At 49.5% G+C, this 20,492-nt stretch overlaps 1 protein-coding gene across 1 annotated transcript in view; it reads right to left on the minus strand.

Annotated features, from left to right (window-relative positions):
- The window catches only part of chodl (chondrolectin), a 40,299-nt gene that overhangs the window by 9,906 nt on the left and 9,901 nt on the right, over window positions 1-20,492 (minus strand). The window contains exons 2-3 of the mRNA XM_056299777.1: window positions 938-1,113; window positions 554-729 (exon numbers count right to left, since the gene is read on the minus strand). Coding sequence (XP_056155752.1) covers window positions 554-729; window positions 938-1,108 — 347 coding nt within the window. The 5' untranslated portion in view covers window positions 1,109-1,113. The remainder of the gene's footprint in view (window positions 1-553; window positions 730-937; window positions 1,114-20,492) is intronic.

A 20,492-nucleotide genomic window follows, 5' to 3' on the forward strand; every position in this document is an offset into this window, starting at 1 on the left:
TGGCCGCTGGCTGGCCGCGGGTCTGACCCTTCAGTCGAGCGGTTAGCGATATCCCCCGCGGCGCGGGCGATACGGGTTCGCTTCCCGGCCGCGGCAGCTCCTGTGGTTGCCTTGTCCCCCCCGAATTCGCTACACTACGCAAGACCTGACCCGACCTGTTCAGTAAAGTTTGACACACTGTTGGCCCCTCCTCCTACACGGAAGTAGTACACCTTCTCTACCTTGATGGCAGCAGTGGCTTTGTCCAAGGAAATCCCAACTTTAAATACACATCGTCCTACTTTCTGCGGGGTTCAGACGTTTTCTTGCAGTTCCCTGCTCCCCCCCTTCATGAGATTCTTTGGCGCCCCCTTGGGGAGACAGGCGTCACATTTGGAAAACTACTGCACAACACCGTTATACAAAAAATACACGTCTTCATTTTCAAAATATTGCAAATTAAAAATCTATGTAACTATCCAGATGTCATTCTGTGTGTCTGTCTGCAGGTCTATCACATGATCAAAACACTACTTACTCTGACAGACACACACACCTGAACAGACACACACACCTGAATGTGGCCACGCTGCCGTCGGTCCAGCGGTATAGTTCAGGACAGGAGGTGAAGGTGTTCGTATTTTCTGGGTGGTTCTGGTCTCCTGCATCGGCCCGGGTCAACCCGATCCAGTAATCACCGTCTGCTATCCCACTGGTACCGGTACCGCCCACCGCCCCACTACGCAGCTCCTGCAGGAGGGGTAGAGGTCACGTGTATTAGCTCTCTCTCTCTCTCTCTCTCTCTCTCTCTCTCCCCCCCTCTCTCTCGCTCTCTCTCTCTCTCTCTCTCCCCCTCTCTCTTTCCCCCTCTCTCTCTCTCCCTCTCCCTCTCTCTCTCTCTCTCTCTCTCTCCCTCTCTCTCTCTCTCTCGCTCTCTCTCTCGCTCTCTCTAACTCACCTGTAAAAGATTCTCTATGTTTCTCTGTTCAGCCAAGCTTTCTATGCTCAGCAGTGCACCGCCGTCCATCCCGCACGCCTGCCGGGCCTCCCAGAATGCAACGCGGCTCGACATATCACGGAAATATGCAATCTTATAGCAGGGCTCCGCTTCACCATCAACACACACCATCTGGCCTGAGAGAGACAGAGATTTTCATCTTCAAAATACTTTATTTAGTTCACACATAAACAGCATCACAGAACATTCAACAATCAGAGACAGAGAAAGAAAGACAAATAGACAGACAACAGATAGAGAGGTAGACGGACAGACAGTCAGGCAGAGAGACTGAGAGAGAGAGAGAGAGAGAGAGAGAGAGAGAGAGAGAGAGAGAGAGAGAGAGAGAGAGCAACAGAGGTTAGAGGTCATGCTCTCATCTAAACATATAGAAAAGAAAAAGAAAGCCAATTTATGGGACATTATATTTTTACAATGAAATTTGTCCATCCTATTGTGTAGGAGCAGTGGGCAGCTGCAGCGCCCGGGGACCAACTCCAGTTTTTCTTTCCATTGCCTTGCTCAGGGGCACAGACAGGAGTATTAACCCTAACATACATGTCTTTTTGATTGTGGGAGGAAACCAGAGCACCGGGAGGAATCCCACGCAAACACGGGGAGAACATGCAAACTCCACACAGAAAGGACCTGGGACGGCCTGGGGTTCGAACTTCAAACCCTGGAACTTCTTGCTGTGAGGCAACAGTGCTGACCACTGGGCCACCGTGCCGCCCAGTGGTTTGCCCCAGTGCCGCCATCTAGAGACCATGTCCACCTGGTATGATCATATGATCTCTAGCTGTTATCTGGATCATAAATGATCCATTCTCATCCTTCGTATGTAGACCTGGTGTTAAAATGTGTTCTTTTTCTGTGCCCACGTTGTGATGGCATCTCATTTTTCATGCACACCATGTAAACCAAGTGAGAATGTGAGAAGTTGGAAAGTCTGTCTGTTGTCATCAGAACAAAAAGTCGAACAAAACAGCATCACAACTTTTTCTTGAAGGGTCATTTTAATGATGAGAAACAGGAACTGGCTTTGTTGCAAACACAGCATGTGGTTTACCACGGTGGGAGAGCTTCCTTTCAGAGAATGGTGAGAAAATGACCTTCAGAATGAGACGCAGAACATTTCAATGTTGACTGCAGTGACTGGGGTTCTGCTGTCCTGATGTCCCATCAGTGTGACTTTCGTAACTTTGCCAAATCAAATAAGCGGATCATAAATCAGATATCCATACTCGAGGCCCGGGTTACCAACGACCACCACCGGTACTGTTGGCCAGCAGGGTGCCGGTGGAAACTATGCTACTGTTGGGTGAAGGAGAAGGAGAAGGGGAAGGCATGTTCAGAGGCAGCGGGAAAGGAGGACAGGTAGGAGTGTGGAGGTGAGAGTCAGAACTTTGAATGTTGGCACTATGACTGGTAAAGGGAGAGAGCTGGCTGATATGATGGAGAGAAGAAAGGTAGATATACTGTGTGTGCAAGAGACCAGGTGGAAGAGGAGTAAGGCCAGGAGCATCGGAGGTGGGCTCAACTTCTTCTACCATGGTGTGAATGGGAGGAATAATGGGGTAGGGTTAATACTGAAGGAAGAGTATGTCAAGAGTGTGTTGGAGGTGAAGAAAGTGACGGACAGAGTGATGAGTATGAAGCTGGAAATCAAAGGTGTGATGATTAATGTTGCCAACGCATACATATGTCCCACAAGTTGGGTGTGAGATGGAAGAGAAAGAAGAATTCTGGAGTGAGTTGGATGATGTGGTGGAGAGGGTACCCAAGGAGGAGAGAGTGGAGATTGGATTCAATGGGCATGTTGGTGAAGGGAACAGATGATGAGGAGGTGATGGGCAAGTATGGTGTCAAGGAGAGGAATGTGGAAGGACAGATGGGGGATTTTGAGAAAAGGATGGAAATGGCTGTGGTGAATACATATTTCAAGAAGAGGGAGGAACACAGGGTGACGCACAAGAGTGGACGACAGTGCACAGGTGGACTATATCTTATGTAGAAGGTGCAAACTGAAAGGGATTGGAGACTGCAAGGTGGTGACAGGGGAGAACGTAGCTAGGCAGCATCGGATGGTGGTCTGTAGGATGACTTTGAAGACCAAGAAGAGGAAGCGAGTGAAGGCAGAGCCAAGAATCAAATCGTGGAAGTTGAAGAAGGAAGACTGTTGTGTGGAGTTCAGGGAGGAGTTAAAACAGGCACAGTGGTAGTGAAGAGTTGCCGGATGGCTGGGCAACCACTGCAGAAATAGTGAGGGAGACAGCTAGGAAGGTACTTGGTGTGTCATCAGGACAGAGAAAGGAAGACAAGGAGACTTGATGGTGGAATGAGGAAGTACAGCAAATTATACAGAGGAAGAGGTTGGCAAAGACGAAGTGGGATAGTGTGATGGCAATTCATATATCAGAATCAGGATCATGTTTATTGGCCTTGCAGGTATGATTTATAGGTAACTATTGATATGATGAGCAAAGTCTACCTGAAAGAGTCCGAGGCCTTTGGGGAGAGATGGGATCAATCCTGCACATATGCATTTCACCAGATCATCCACTGCCAGAGGCATGCACCTGTGCTGGCATTTGCAAATCCTCAGAAGCCTTATATACTGTATGTAGATGCCAGTTTAAAGGCACTTGGTGCAGTACTCTACCAAGAGTATCAGGAGGGTTTGCAACCAGTCGCCTTTGCGAGCAGACAGCTGAGTGCATCTGAAAAAAATTACCCGATCCACCAGTTGGAGTTTTTAGCCCTAAAGTGGGCTGTGGCTGACAAACTACATGGTTGTCTTTACGGGGCAATGTTCACAGTACGTACAGATAACAACCCTCTTACGTACGTGCTCTCCACAGCAAAGCTAACGCAGTAGGGCACAGATGGTTAGCTGCCTTGTCCACATACGAGATCGATGTGCAGTATCGCCCGGGCCGACACATTGTAGATGCTGACCTACTGTTGAGGACCGTGCCCAATGAGGAGAACACAGATGAATGGGTGACTTTATCCCAGAGTGGAGTGAAGGCCATCTGTTAGCGAGTCTGCATCCCTGAGTCTCCTAACTGTCCACTGAGGTGTGTTGATCAGTTGGGAGCATCTCCCGAATGTGTCCCAGACATCTATGCTTCACCCATGCGCTTGGATGTGAGTTCATTAGGACAATTGTCATGGCCAGAGCTAATAGCTACACAGAACAAGGACCCTGTGATTGGGCCAACCATACAAGCTCTAAAACATGGAAAATGGCCAGAAGACGTAGAATCAAATCCAGAACTGATACAGATAAAAAGGGAGATTGGAAAACTAGAAATGAAGGTTGGCTTACTCCATCATCTGAGCATAAGACCTTCAGGAGAGGAGGCCTCTCAGCTAGTTCTTCCAGCGGAGTTCAGAGAAGTGGTGCTAAAGTCCATGCACGACGATCTTGGACATTTAGGCATTAAGAGAACAACTGACCTGTTAAGGACCAGGTTTTACTGGACAAAAATGGCATTGGACACAGAACAGTACATAAAAAATGTGGATTATGTGTCACATGGAAAAAGTCCTTGTCAGACAGCAGCCCCACTGCACCAGATAGTGAGCAAAGGGCCCATGGATCTGGTTTGCATCGATTTTCTCAGTATGGAACCCGACGCAAAAAGCATAGGCAATGTGTTAGTAGTAACCGACCATTTCACACGCTATGCTCAAGAGTTGCAAGAAGTTTTAGATTCGTCTTCGGACCTTGAGTATTATGTACCTCAAGGTAGAGCCCCAGTTGTTGTCTAAGATGAAGACGACGCTCCTTATCAAATAGATGGAAGTGGTTCTGATGACCGATTCTCATCCGATGATGATGCTGAGTCAGAGCACTATAGCTTAGGGGACCAGGAGTCTGATCAAGAGTTAGCTCCTGATGACACCAATGATCCTGAATCTGAGTCTGACTCTTACGATGTAGTGTATGTTCCCCGTAGCTATCCCTACACCCCTCAGCCTCACCATACACCAGCCAGAAGCAACTCACCAAGTGACACCTCCGACACAGACACAGGGGACGGTCAGGGTCAGCAGCGGGCGAGGGGACAGTAAAGGTCAGGTCAGGTGATCCGGGAGGATGGGTCAGATGGGGAAAGACAGTTGGAGGATGCAGATGAGTGCAGAGAGTGTAGAGCAGGTGCCTAGTAGGCCCCACAGAAGCACACAGGGTACAATCCCCAGTAGGTACAAGGAAGAGACAGTTAATATATCCAAAGACAATGTGAGAGTCAGATCTGAGCCAAGGCCAAAGAGAGCTGTAAAGCCAACAGTCAGGCTTACCTATGATGAGCCAGGTAGATCCAGCGACCAACCTCTAACCATTGCAAGCAGAGGTCTTGTCACTGAGATCAAACAAACAGAGCAAAACAGGTCATACACTCTAAGTGCTCCTTGGTTTGACCTGTTTCTTAGTGTCGTTTCTTAGTGTCTTATGATTTCATACGTACATTTAGAAGTGGGAGGGTGTAATCTGGTTATTATTTTGGTTTCATGAAGTTTATTATTTTGGTACAGTTGCACTATATTGAAATATGATTAAAATATCTTGAAACGTTAAATGTTATTTCAAATATGTATACATGTGTTATTTTACTTACCTGTTGTATGTAAGGCCAATCAGGGAGGAGGGGAGGGGAAGGTCACAGTGAAGGGAGGAGCCAGCGGTTGGCGAGAGGAGAGAAGGGGGAGAGACAGTAGATCCAGGTCTTGTGAAGAGGAGGTAGTTGGAAAACGTAGCAAGTCTTGTGGTTTACAAGTTTAATCGTAAATTATTGGAAGGTGTAAGCTGTAAGTGTGGTACTGGTGGATGTAAATAAACATCGGTTAGATGTTACAGCGTCATCAGCCGGCTAGTTCGCTAAGCTAGCTGATGCGGTAGCCTTGTTGGCTAGTTCCGTAAAGAAGACCCACACGGGACCAGACACACCAGGTAGCGCTTGAGCCACCAGGGCTGGCTCAAACCTCCTCCGGCTACGTGGGATTCTCACGTGGGAGCACGCCTTTCGTCTCGTTCCCCCCGCGCCCGGCCCGCTCCCCCCGCGCCTGGCCCGTTCCTCCAGTGCCCCGCCATTTCCTGTCATTGTAGGAACATTCTGGAAGTGCCATTATGCTGAACTGAGTGAGTACATTTGTCCATTTAGCTCGCAGGATGAAGATAAGATGGGTTGGACACGTGAAACCAGGCCTGCAACGAGGGTGGGTTTTTGGGGCCCTCTTTATTAGTTTGATAGATGCCGACTTTAGTTAAGTTCATGTTTACTGTGTTTGATTTAGAATATTGGAAAAGGTAACCTACTTTAATTTTGCATTTGAACTGAACACATCTAAAACCAACACCGATTCAATCTCCATTATTCAAAAAGGAGCCGTGAGGACAGTAAACAGAGCCGGCTGCAGAGAACCAACAAGCCAACTCTTGACCAAACTACAAACACTGAAACCCAAAGATCTGCTGGACTGTACAACTGCTCGGATCAAGTCCAAAGGGTTAAACCATGAAGTCCCCAGGGGCAGTACCCAGGGGCAGTACCCAGGGGCTGTACCCAGGGCCAGTACCCAGGGGCTGTACCCAGGGCCAGTACCCAGGGCCAGTACCCAGGGCCAGTACCCAGGGGCTGTACCCAGGGGCAGTACCCAGGGCCAGTACCCAGGGGCTGTACCCAGGGGCAGTACCCAGGGGCTGTACCCAGGGCCAGTACCTAGGGCCAGTACCCAGGGGCTGTACCCAGGGGCAGTACCCAGGGGCAGTACCCAGGGCCAGTACCCAGGGGCTGTACCCAGGGCCAGTACCCAGGGGCAGTACCCAGGGGCTGGTCCAGCTGAGGGAGACCTGAGAGGAACATGTACACATAAACACAACCCAGTAGGGACAAATGCAAAGTATCACTGAGTCACAACAAAAAGGTGTCAGGATATGGAACAGCTGCAGAGATGAAATGACAACAATCAATCAATCAATCATCCCATTTAAAAGACTCTTCAAAACAACATGTTGAGCAGATATGGGATGGAGCTGGGACATCTTGTGTGGGTTGTTCTTGAGTTGTTCTGGTGTTGCTCTGCACTTGCTGTGTTCTTGTTGTGTTCTTGCTGTGTTCTTGCTGTGTTCTTGCTGTGTTCTTGTTGTGTTCTTGCTGTGTTCTTGCTGTGGTCTTGTTGTGTTCTTGTGTTCTTGCTGTGTTCTTGCTGTGTTCTTGCTGTGTTCTTGCTGTGTTCTTGCTGTGTTCTTGCTGTGTTCTTGTTGTGTTCTTGCTGTGTTCTTGTTGTGTTCTTTCTGTGTTCTTGCTGTGTTCTTGTTGTGTTCTTTCTGTGTTCTTGCTGGGTTCTTGTTCTGTTCTTGCTGTGTTCTTGTTGTGTTCTTGCTGTGTTCTTGCTGTGTTCTTGTTGTGTTCTTTCTGTGTTCTTGTTCTGTTCTTGTTGTGTTCTTGCTGTGTTCTTGCTGTGTTCTTGTTCTGTTCTTGCTGTGTTCTTGCTGTGTTCTTGTTCTGTTCTTGCTGTGTTCTTTCTGTGTTCTTGCTGGGTTCTTGTTCTGTTCTTGCTGTGTTCTTGTTGTGTTCTTGCTGTGTTCTTGCTGTGTTCTTGTTGTGTTCTTTCTGTGTTCTTGCTGTGTTCTTGCTGTGTTCTTGTTGTGTTCTTTCTGTGTTCTTGCTGGGTTCTTGTTCTGTTCTTGCTGTGTTCTTGTTGTGTTCTTGCTGTGTTCTTGTTGTGTTCTTTCTGTGTTCTTGTTCTGTTCTTGTTGTGTTCTTGCTGTGTTCTTGCTGTGTTCTTGCTGTGTTCTTGTTCTGTTCTTGCTGTGTTCTTGCTGTGTTCTTGTTCTGTTCTTGCTGTGTTCTTTCTGTGTTCTTGCTGGGTTCTTGTTCTGTTCTTGCTGTGTTCTTGCTGTGTTCTTGTTGTGTTCTTTCTGTGTTCTTGCTGTGTTCTTGTTGTGTTCTTTCTGTGTTCTTGCTGGGTTCTTGTTCTGTTCTTGCTGTGTTCTTGTTGTGGTCTTGCTGTGTTCTTGCTGTGTTCTTGCTGTGTTCTTGTTCTGTTCTTGCTGTGTTCTTGCTCTGTTCTTGTTGTGTTCTTGCTGTGTTCTTGCTGTGTTCTTGCTGTGTTCTTGTTGTGTTCCTGCTGTGTTCTTGCTGTGTTCTTGTTGTGTTCTTGTTCTGTTCTTGTTGTGTTCTTGCTGTGTTCTTGTTGTGTTCTTGCTGTGTTCTTGCTGTGTTCTTGTTGTGTTCTTTCTGTGTTCTTGCTGTGTTCTTGTTGTGTTCTTTCTGTGTTCTTGCTGGGTTCTTGTTCTGTTCTTGCTGTGTTCTTGCTGTGTTCTTGCTGTGTTCTTGCTGTGTTCTTGCTGTGTTCTTGTTGTGTTCTTGCTGTGTTCTTGCTGTGTTCTTGCTCTGTTCTTGTTGTGTTCTTGCTGTGTTCTTGCTGTGTTCTTGTTGTGTTCTTGCTGTGTTTTTGCTGTGTTCTTGTTGTGTTCTTGCTGTGTTCTTGCTGTGTTCTTGCTGTGTTCTTGTTGTGTTCTTTCTGTGTTCTTGCTGGGTTCTTGTTCTGTTCTTGTTGTGTTCTTGCTGTGTTCTTGTTGTGTTCTTGCTGTGTTCTTGTTGTGTTCTTGCTGTGTTCTTGGTGTGTTCTTGCTGCGTTCTTGCTGTGTTCTTGCTGTGTTCTTGCTGTGTTGTGTTGCATGAAGGATCTTTGTGTGGTTTACTAGATGGACGCCATGCTCGCTGGTGGCAGATGACTGAGTTTTCATTGAAACCCCACGGTCCACTGTTGAAATACTAAAACAGAAGAGGGGTTCAGGACTAGAAACGTTTTTTAGCTTCTGCCTCCTCCTTTTCCAACCGCCGAGATTTAAAACACACGTTTGATGATGATATTGCTCGCTTGTTTTGATTTTTTTCCCTTTTGTTTTCTTTTATTATACATTAAAAAAATGTACGTTCAAAATAAACAAAACAAACAAACAAACAAACTGTATTGAGCTTGACATAGTAAAAGCACATTATTTATTCAGTTTTTGTTTCTTTTTCTACAGTAACTAAATATTTCGACTTGCAGCTTTGTCTTGTTTGATTCATTTCATGGGAACTGGTATAATCAGGGAACCCAAACTAAGATTAATGTAAATGGGATTATAGTGAGAGAACCTAGGGCCCTGCCCTAGATAGCCAGGGGGTAAAAGGGGCTGCTACACTAACAACATGGGTCAAAACCTGGTTTAGGTCTGGGTTAATCTGTCTTGATGGTAGCGCTTCTCTGTGTATGACACAGCGCGTCCATTGCCCATTTGGCCAAACCCTCATGATTAGTACCTGCAACCCCTTCATTTTCCCTGCCATGGTCTGTGCACCATCCGTGCAAAAGCCTGCACAGCTGGTGTGCAGTTGGAATGACAGATGGGGTCAAGGTGGAGGTGGGATTACATCAAGGATCGGCTCTGAGCCCTTTCTTCTTTGCAATGGTGATGGACAGGTTGATGGAGGAGATCAGGCAGGAGTCTCTGTGGACTATGATGTTTGCGGATGACATTGTGATCTGTAGCGAGAGTAGGGTGCAGGTGGAGGAGAGCCTGGAGAGGTGGAGGTATGCACTGGAGAGAAGAGGAATGAAAGTCAATAGGAGCAAGACAGAATACCTATGCATGAATGAGAGGGAGGACAGTGGAATGGTGAGGATGCAAGGAGTGGAGGTGATGAAGGTGTATGAGTTTAAATACTTGGAGTCAACTGTCCAAAGTAACGGGGGGTGCAGGAGAGAGGTGAAGAAGAGAGTGCAGGCAGGGTGGAGTGGGTGGAGAAGAGTGTCAGGAGTGATGTGTGACAGAAGGGTACCAGCAAGAGTTAAAGGGAAGGTTTACAAGATGGTTGTGAGACCAGCTATGTTGTATGGTTTGGAGACAGTGGCACTGATGAAAAGACAGGAGGTGGAGCTGGAGGTGGCAGAGATGAAGATGATAAGATTTTCATTGGGAGTGATGAAGAAGGACAGGATTAGGAAGGAGTATATTAGAGGGACAGCTCAGGTTGGACGGTTTGGAGACAAAGCAAGAGAGACAAGATTGAGATGGTGTGGACATGTGTGGAGGAGAGATGCTGGGTATACTGGGAGAAGGATGCTGAATATGGAGCTGCCAGGGAAGAGGAGAAGAGGAAGGCCAAAGAGGAGGTTTATGGAGGTGGTGAGGGAGGACATGCAGGTGGCTGGTGTGACAGAGGAAGATGCAGAGGACAGGAAGAAATGGAAACGGATGATCCACTGTGGCGCCCCCTAATGGGAGCAGTCATAAGTAGTAGTAGTAGTAGTAGGAAGAGGGGGAGGAGAGACCACAGTGAGCTAGGCTGTAAAATTATAGACAAACTGTCAAGTTAACACACACACAAACACACACACACACACACACACACACACACACACACACACACACACACACACACACACACACACAAGGCCAAGGGGCTGGCATCAGTCCAAATGATGCGGTCATCCTATTCCCTCTGAATCCTGTCACTCCAACTTCCAATCAAACATCAACTATCCAAACAGTCAATACCCCCCCCATGCACACACACACACACACACACACACACACACACACACACACACACACACACACACACACACACACAGAGTACTGCGGTTCATACGCCATACTAGATACGCACCATTGCAGATACACAGCACACTAACGTGCGGTATTAGAAAAAGAAGTGTTTCCAATTCAATTCCAGTGTGTTTTTGAATCAGTTTGGACACACTTGACCATGTACCCCAGGGCCCTCTGTGGGGGGGACTGTGGGAGTATGGGGTACCAGGGCAGTTGCTACAAGCCATCTAGTCCTTGTATAACCAAAGTGAGAGCTGTGTCCATATTCTCGGCACAAAATCAAACACGTTTTCGGCGGGTGTTGGACTCCGCCAAGGTTGTCCCTTGTCTCCGATTCTGTTTGTGATATTCATGGACAGGATCCAAGGCGAAGCCAAGGTGAGGAGTGTGTCCATTTTGGGAACCTCAGAATTGCATCTCTGTTCTTCGCAGATGATGTGGTTTTGTTGGCTTCATCTGAACGTGACCTCCAGCGCACACTGGGGAGGTTTGCAGCTGAGTGTGAAATGGCCGGGATGAGAGTCAGCACCTCCAAGTCTGAGGCCATGGTTCTCTACTGGAAAATGGTGGATTGCTCCCTCCGGGTTGGGGGTGGGTTGTTGCCTCAAGTGAAGGAGTTCAAGTATCTCGGGGTCTTGTTCACGAGTGAGGGTAGGATGGAGCGGGAGATTGACAGGTGGATTGGTGCAGCATCAGCAGTAATGTGGATGTTGTACCGGACCGTTGTGGTGAAGAGGGAGCTGAGCCGGAAGGCAAAGCTCTTAATTTACCAGTCAGTCTTTGTTCCAACTCTCACCTATGGTCACGAGCTTTGGGTAGTGAGCGAAAGGGTGAGTCGCGGATACAAGCAGCTGGAATCAGTTTCCTCCGTAGGGTGTCTGGGCTCAGCCTTAGAGATAGGGTGAGGAGCTCGGACATCCGGGGGGAGCTCGGAATAGAGCCGCTGCTCCTTTGCGTTGAAAGGAGCCAGTTGAGGTGGTTCGGGCATCTGATCAGGATGCCTCCTGGGCACCTTCCTTTGGAGGTTTACTGGGCACATCCAACTGGGAGGAGACCCCGGGGTAGACCCAGAACTTGCTGGAGGGACTACATGTCCAATCTGGCCTGGGAACTCCTTGGGATCCCCCAGACCCCGGAGAAGTGGCTGATGATGAGATGAGATAATTGTCTTTGGATCCAAGGAAAAACGAGTAAGGGTCAGCACTCAGTTATAATCAGTAATGTTAAAAACCATGAGCCAAGCCAGAAATCTTGTGTAGTCATGGACTCAGAGCTGAATTTACATAACCTCATTAAGACAATTATAAAGTCAGCCTACTGTCACCTGAAGAATATATCAAGAATTAATAAAGATAATAAATCAATCTTATAGAGCGCTTTTCTAACACTCCAATTGGCTTTACAATAAACGGGGTGAAACAAGACGTCAGATAAACACAACAAAGACATACAGGGGTGGATGGAAAGGGGGGGGGGTACAGGGATAGACGCTAATATTTTTAAGCACTGGCCCCATGGGCCACCAAGCCCCTAAATTGGTGGCCAAAGTTCATTTTTGGTGGCCCAAATGTAAAAACACAGAAAAGGCATTTAACACAACTTAACACTGTGACACATCAACAAACGAAAAGACATCAGCAAAATGAAAATATATAACTATTTATTTAAATTGAAACCTCAAGTCCATTTGTAAACATACATACATAGTCTCTGTCTCTTAGTTCAGTCCCTTTTTCGCACCCCCCCTCCTCCATGCCTCTGCCTCATACATTCTCCCTCCCTCCCAGCAATGTGCCTGTCAGTCATGTGTGCAATAACAACATTAGAAGAAGCAGTCGAATTCTAATCCGCAAGAACCGGAATGTAGCGGGCTTGGCACAGCTTCTCCAGTGTTGGTTCCCAGCTGTCGTTGTAGATGTGGGGAATGAATCCACAGCCGTAAAGTTGCTGACAACAACGTTAACACCATTAACTATGAGCAACTAGCTGCAAAACAAACAGGAAATATGCTATGCGAGCTGGCCAACAGTAGCCTACTGCTGATGAAGAGTAGCTAACCTTACATTATTTAGCCAATAACTTTAGCTAGCTGCTCTACTTAGTAGCATTAGCACTACGGTAAATTGCAGCATATAAGCCTAAGCAGCTAGCTAGCTAGCTAGCTAGATTAGAATTAAACCAACCCACCTTGCTGTGGCTTTGTCGTTTGCATGTCCACGCACCGTGTCCATGCATCGTGGGTGTCCACGCACCGTGTCCATGCACCGTGTCCACGCACCGTGTCCATGCACCGTGTCCATGCATCGTGGGTGTCCACGCACCGTGTCCATGCACCGTGTCCACGCACCGTGTCCATGCACCGTGGGTGTCCATGCACCGTGTCCACGCACCGTGGGTGTCCACGCACCGTGTCCATGCATCGTGTCCATGCATCGTGGGTGTCCACGCACCGTGTCCACGCACCGTGTCCATGCATCGTGGGTGTCCATGCACCGTGTCCACGCACCGTGTCCATGCACCGTGGGTGTCCATGCACCGTGTCCACGCACCGTGGGTGTCCACGCACCGTGTCCACGCACCGTGTCCATGCACCGTGGGTGTCCATGCACCGTGTCCACGCACCGTGGGTGTCCACGCACCGTGTCCATGCACCGTGTCCATGCACCGTGGGTGTCCACGCACCGTGTCCACGCACCGTGTCCACGCCGTTCTGGATATGGAGCTCGACAGGCCCGGGCAAAGCACTGGATGCGGTTTCGTTACGTACAGACAAGGCTCAACGTTTTGGGTTTTTATTTTTCAAAGCCAGCCAGCATGCCCGATTTTCGCCACAAGAGGACGCTGTTACATAACCTCACACGAACAGGAACAACTTTTGGCTCCGTGGAAACATAAAACCCGGGTGAAAATCAGTTTGAGCTGATCTGATCCTTTTAAAGCAATCTGGATATTTTTTGGTGAAAATCGGTAAAAACCGAAAACGCTGAGCCTTGCGTACAGAGCAGGACGCCATGTTGACATAATCCCCCCCCCCCGCTGTCCGCGCGCCATGTGACGTGTTTGTCTCCCCGTGGGTGTATGTTCAGGCGATGTAACTGCAAGGTGTGCAGCCTAGGCGTTGTCCACTTCTTCCGTGACTTGTGGTGTGGTGTTTGCTGAAGGCGCTGGTTCCAGTGGAACATGAGCTGGACCTCTCGGCTTGTGGAGGAACCTGGCGGCACGCCGCAGCACGTCACGTCCTTAGATGTGAAGCATTCCAGACACTTAAACTGCGGCTCCTATTCACTCCTACACCCTCGCTGCCGTTCCGTTTGTTCACAGTCCGCCTCTTGTGTTTGTGGTTCTTCTGTAGGGGGCGTGTTCGCAGCTCGAGTAACGTCAGGCTTACTGGACCCGGACTTCACATGCCAGCAGCTCGAGTAACGTCAGGCTTACTGGACCCGGACTTCACACGTCAGCAGCTCGAGTAACGTCAGGTTTAGTGGACCCGGACTTCACATGCCAGCAGCTCGAGTAACGTCAGGCTTACTGGACCCGGACTTCACATGCCAGCAGCTCGAGTAACGTCAGGCTTAGTGGACCCGGACTTCACACGTCAGCAGCTCGAGTAACGTCAGGCTTACTGGACCCGGACTTCACATATCAGCAGCTCGAGTAACGTCAGGCTTAGTGGACCCGGACTTCACATGCCAGCAGCTCGAGTAACGTCAGGCTTACTGGACCCGGACTTCACATGCCAGCAGCTCGAGTAACGTCAGGCTTACTGGACCCGGACTTCACATATCAGCAGCTCGAGTAACGTCAGGCTTAGTGGACCAAGACTTCACATATCAGCAGCTCGAGTAACGTCAGGCTTACTGGACCCGGACTTCACATATCAGCAGCTCGAGTAACGTCAGGCTTAGTGGACCAAGACTTCACATATCAGCAGCTCGAGTAACGTCAGGCTTACTGGACCCGGACTTCACATGCCGGCAGCTCGAGTAACGTCAGGCTTACTGGACCTGGACTTCACATATCAGCAGCTCAAGTAACGTCAGGCTTACTGGACCCGGACTTCACATGCCGGCAGCTCGAGTAACGTCAGGCTTAGTGGACCCGGACTTCACACGTCAGCAGCTCGAGTAACGTCAGGCTTAGTGGACCCAGACTTCACATGCCAGCAGCTCGAGTAACGTCAGGCTTAGTGGACCTGGACTTCACATGTCAGCAGCTCGAGTAACGTCAGGCTTACTGGACCCAGACTGCACATGTCAGCAGCTCGAGTAACGTCAGGCTTAGTGGACCCAGACTGCACATGCCAGCAGCTCGAGTAACGTCAGGCTTAGTGGACCCAGACTGCACATGCCAGCAGCTCGAGTAACGTCAGGCTTAGTGGACCCAGACTGCACATGCCAGCAGCTCGAGTAACGTCAGGCTTAGTGGACCCAGACTTCACATGCCAGCAGCTCGAGTAACGTCAGGCTTAGTGGACCCAGACTGCACATGCCAGCAGCTCGAGTAACATCAGGCTTAGTGGACCCAGACTTCACATGCCAGCAGCTCGAGTAACGTCAGGCTTAGTGGACCCAGACTGCACATGCCAGCAGCTCGAGTAACGTCAGGCTTAGTGGACCCGGACTTCACATGCCGGCAGCTCGAGTAACGTCAGGCTTACTGGACCCGGACTTCACATGTCGGCAGCTCGAGTAACGTCAGGCTTAGTGGACCCGGACTTCACACGTCAGCAGCTTGAGTAACGTCAGGCTTAGTGGACCCAGACTTCACATGCCAGCAGCTCGAGTAACGTCAGGCTTAGTGGACCCAGACTGCAAATGCCAGCAGCTCGAGTAACGTCAGGCTTAGTGGACCCGGACTTCACATGCCAGCAGCTCGAGTAACGTCAGGCTTAGTGGACCCGGACTTCACATGCCGGCAGCTCGAGTAACGTCAGGCTTAGTGGACCCGGACTTCACATGCCGGCAGCTCGAGTAACGTCAGGCTTAGTGGACCCAGACTTCACATGTCAGCAGCTCGAGTCACGTCAGGCTTAGTGGACCCAGACTTCACATGTCAGCAGCTCGAGTAACGTCAGGCTTACTGGACCCGGACTTCACACGCCGGCAGCTCGAGTAACGTCAGGCTTAGTGGACCCGGACTTCACATGCCAGCAGCTCGAGTAACGTCAGGCTTAGTGGACCCGGACTTCACATGCCAGCAGCTCGAGTAACGTCAGGCTTAGTGGACCCGGACTTCACATGCCAGCAGCTCGAGTAACGTCAGGCTTACTGGACCCGGACTTCACATATCAGCAGCTCGAGTAACGTCAGGCTTAGTGGACCAAGACTTCACATATCAGCAGCTCGAGTAACGTCAGGCTTAGTGGACCAAGACTTCACATATCAGCAGCTCGAGTAACGTCAGGCTTACTGGACCCGGACTTCACATATCAGCAGCTCGAGTAACGTCAGGCTTACTGGACCAAGACTTCACATATCAGCAACTCGAGTAACGTCAGGCTTACTGGACCCGGACTTCACATGCCAGCAGCTCGAGTAACGTCAGGCTTACTGGACCCGGACTTCACATGCCAGCAGCTCGAGTAACGTCAGGCTTACTGGACCCGGACTTCACATATCAGCAGCTCGAGTAACGTCAGGCTTAGTGGACCAAGACTTCACATATCAGCAGCTCGAGTAACGTCAGGCTTAGTGGACCAAGACTTCACATATCAGCAGCTCGAGTAACGTCAGGTTTAGTGGACCCAGACTTCACATGTCAGCAGCTCGAGTAACGTCAGGCTTAGTGGACCCGGACTTCACATGTCAGCAGCTCGAGTAACGTCAGGCTTACTGGACCCAGACTTCACATATTAGCAGCTCGAGTAACGTCAGGCTTACTGGACCCAGACTTCACATGCCGGCAGCTCGAGTAACGTCAGGCTTACTGGACCCGGACTTCACATGCCGGCAGCTCGAGTAACGTCAGGCTTAGTGGACCCAGACTTCACATGCCAGCAGCTCGAGTAACGTCAGGCTTAGTGGACCCAGACTTCACATGTCAGCAGCTCGAGTAACGTCAGGCTTACTGGACCCAGACTTCACATGTCAGCAGCTCGAGTAACGTCAGGCTTAGTGGACCCAGACTTCACATGTCAGCAGCTCGAGTAACGTCAGGCTTACTGGACCCAGACTTCACATGTCAGCAGCTCGAGTAACGTCAGGCTTAGTGGACCCGGACTTCACATGTCAGCAGCTCGAGTAACGTCAGGCTTACTGGACCCAGACTTCACATGTCAGCAGCTCGAGTAACGTCAGGCTTACTGGACCCAGACTTCACACGTCGGCAGCTCGAGTAACGTCAGGCTTACTGGACCCAGACTTCACATGTCAGCAGCTCGAGTAACGTCAGGCTTAGTGGACCAAGACTTCACATATCAGCAGCTCGAGTAACGTCAGGCTTACTGGACCCAGACTTCACATGTCGGCAGCTCGAGTAACGTCAGGCTTACTGGATCCAGACTTCACACGTCGGCAGCTCGAGTAACGTCAGGCTTACTGGACCCAGACTTCACATGTCAGCAGCTCGAGTAACGTCAGGCATAGTGGACCCAGACTTCACATGTCAGCAGCTCGAGTAACATCAGGCATAGTGGACCCAGACTTCACATATCAGCAGCTCGAGTAACGTCAGGCTTAGTGGACCAAGACTTCACATATCAGCAGCTCGAGTAACGTCCGGCTTACTGGACCCAGACTTCACACGTCGGCAGCTCGAGTAACGTCAGGCTTACTGGACCCAGACTTCACATATCAGCAGCTCGAGTAACGTCAGGCTTAGTGGACCCGGACTTCACATGTCAGCAGCTCGAGTAACGTCAGGCTTAGTGGACCCGGACGTCACATGTCAGCAGCTCGAGTAACGTCAGGCTTAGTGGACCCGGACTTCACATGTCAGCAGCTCGAGTAACGTCAGGCTTAGTGGACCCGGACTTCACATGCCAGCAGCTCGAGTAACGTCAGGCTTACTGGACCCGGACGTCACATGTCAGCAGCTCGAGTAACGTCAGGCTTAGTGGACCCGGACGTCACATGCCGGCAGCTCGAGTAACGTCAGGCTTAGTGGACCCGGACTTCACATGCCAGCAGCTCGAGTAACGTCAGGCTTAGTGGACCCGGACTTCACATGTCAGCAGCTAGCTGGCAACGAGTGCAATAAGTTACTGTTAGCTGTTTTCGCAGAATGTTGAATTAAAAGGCTTAAAGGAATCGGGATGTTTGTGGAACTGTGACGTTGCTTTTGCGAAGGGCGACATGTTTTTTTTTTAACCTTGACTTGGTGGCCACAGGGGGCCACCTACTGGGGATATATGGTGGCCACAGAGTAAGTTTTTATGGCCACAGGCCATCGGGCCATAGTTAATGTCAAACCCTGGGGTAAAAATACAGGGGTGGATGGGAAGGGGGGCTACGAAAGGGGGAAGCGGCAGCCACACACGACGCCAGCAGTACTCCCCCACTTAAACACACACAAAAGGGCAAGAAAAACACGAAAAACAATGAAAGGATTTATGTCTCGGCAGGACTTGGAAAAACTTGTCCATGCATTTCTCTTCAGTGGACTCGACTACTGTAGCGGTGTCTTTGCAGGTCTTTCTAAAAACTGGACCAAACAGCTGCAGCTGATTCAGAACACTGCTGCTCGAGTCCTTACTAAGACCAGAAGAGCGGATCCCATCACTCCAGGTCTGAGGTCGCTACACTGACTTCCTGTCTCTCAGAGAATGATTTAAAACTCTGCTCTTGGTTCATAAAGCACTGAAGGCTTTAGGGCCAGAATAGATTCCTGATCTTCTGCTTCGCTATGAACCATCCAGACCTCTCAGATGGTCTGTGACAGGTCTGCTTTCTGTCCCCAGAGTCGAAAGTAAACATGAGAGGCAGCTTTTATGTTTCCTGTAAAGCGCTTTGAATTGACTTGATGCTGACACGTGCTACAAAAATAAACTTGCCTTGCCTAAGAGTCAACATCAAGACAGGAGAAACTGGGAAACTGGCCATGAAGGACAAACAAAATCATCTGGACCTCCTCCACCCTCTGCTCCATGTAAGCCTGTCTCTGTATTCTCCTCTTTTGACTCATTCTGCTCTTTCTTCTCTGATTTAAAACTCCTCAAGCCTGGATTCCTTGGTCAGAGATGTGTGTGTGTGTGTGTGTGTGTGTGTGTGTGTGTGTGTGTGTGTGTGTGTGTGTGTGTGTGTGTGTGTGTGTGTGTGTGTGTGTGTGTGTGTGTGTGTGTGTGTGTGTGTGTGTGCGTGCCCCTTAAAGATTCCCTTAGGAATAGTTCTACTGATTAATACACAGAAGCTGGTAAAACAGCTTCAATAATAACATTAGGACACGCACGTGCACGCACTCTCTCTCACACACACACACACACACACACAAAGACACACAAAGACACACACACACACACACACACACAAAGACACACACACACACACACACACCGCACGCAGGAGGTACTTTAAATGATTAGCCATGTCTCTGGACTGGGCTCTTCTGCATCATCATCACTCCGGGCTCATTTAAAGACTCTAAAGCTCTCTGTCCCTGTCTGTCTGTCTGTCTGTCTGTCTGTCTGTCTCTCTCTTTCTCTGTCTCTCTCTCCCTCTCTTTCTCTGTCTCTGTCTGTCTCTGTCTCCCTCTCTGTCTCTGTCTCTCTCTGTCTGTCTCTCTCTCTGTCTCTCTCTGTGTCTCTCTCTCTGTCTCCGTCTCTGTCTCTCTGTCTCGCTCTGTGTCTCTCTCTCTGTCTCTGTCTCTGTCTCTGTCTCTGTCTCTCTCTCTGTCTCTGTCTCTGTCTCTCTCTCTGTCTCTCTCTGTGTCTCTCTCTCTGTCTCCGTCTCTGTCTCTCTGTCTCTCTCTGTGTCTCTCTCTCTGTCTCCGTCTCTGTCTCTGTCTCTCTCTCTGTCTCTGTCTCTGTCTCTCTCTCTGTCTCTGTCTCTCTCTCTGTCTCTCTCTGTCTCTCTCTCTCTGTCTCTGTCTCTGTCCCTGTCTCTCTCTCTGTCTCTGTCTCTCTCTCTGTCTCTGTCTCTCTCTGTGTCTCTCTCTCTCTCTCTCTCTGTCTCCGTCTCTGTCTCTCTGTCTCTGTCTCTCTCTGTGTCTCTCTCTCTGTCTCCGTCTCTGTCTCTCTGTCTCTGTCTCTGTCTCTCTCTGTGTCTCTGTCTTTGTCTCTCTGTCTCTGTCTGTCTCTCTGTCTGTCTCTGTCTGTGTCTCTCTCTCTGTCTCTCTCTCAGTTCAATTCAGTAATGCTTTATTGGCATGACTGTATTCATGACAATGTTGCCAAAGCAGGTGACAGTGAAATAGGTTAATAGAGTATTAAACAAAACAAAACAAAAAATCAATCATTCATCTTCAGCCGCTTCTACGGGGTCGGGTTGGGGTGGCAGCAAGCTAAGTAGGGCACCCCAGACGTCCCTCTCCCCAGCAACGCCCTCCAGCTCCTCCTGGGGGATCCCAAGGTGTTCCCAGGCCAAATTGGAGTTTTAGTCCTCCAGCGAGTTCTGGGTCTACCCCGGGGTCTTCTCCCAGTTGGCTGTACCCAGAAAGCCTCCAAAGGAAGGCGCCCAGGAGGCATCCTGATCAGATGCCCAAACCACCTCAACTGGCTCCTTTCGACGCGACGGAGGAACGGCTCTACTTCGAGCTCCCTCCGGATGTCCGGGCTCCTCACCCTATCGCTAATGCTGATTCTGCTTATTGTCGACTTCTCTCAGGTTAGCCTTGATAGCTGACCTATTAAATATTTCATTACTTTGTTCAACTGCCAGGTTTACATCATGTGAGTTTGGATGGAATGGTGTTAGGAGAAATGTGTTAATGAGGTTCGTGATCTCTGTGGAGCTGGTTGCCTTATTAAAG

The sequence above is a fragment of the Lampris incognitus genome, chromosome 19 (genome assembly GCF_029633865.1).
Source record: "Lampris incognitus isolate fLamInc1 chromosome 19, fLamInc1.hap2, whole genome shotgun sequence".
NCBI lineage: Eukaryota > Metazoa > Chordata > Actinopteri > Lampriformes > Lampridae > Lampris > Lampris incognitus.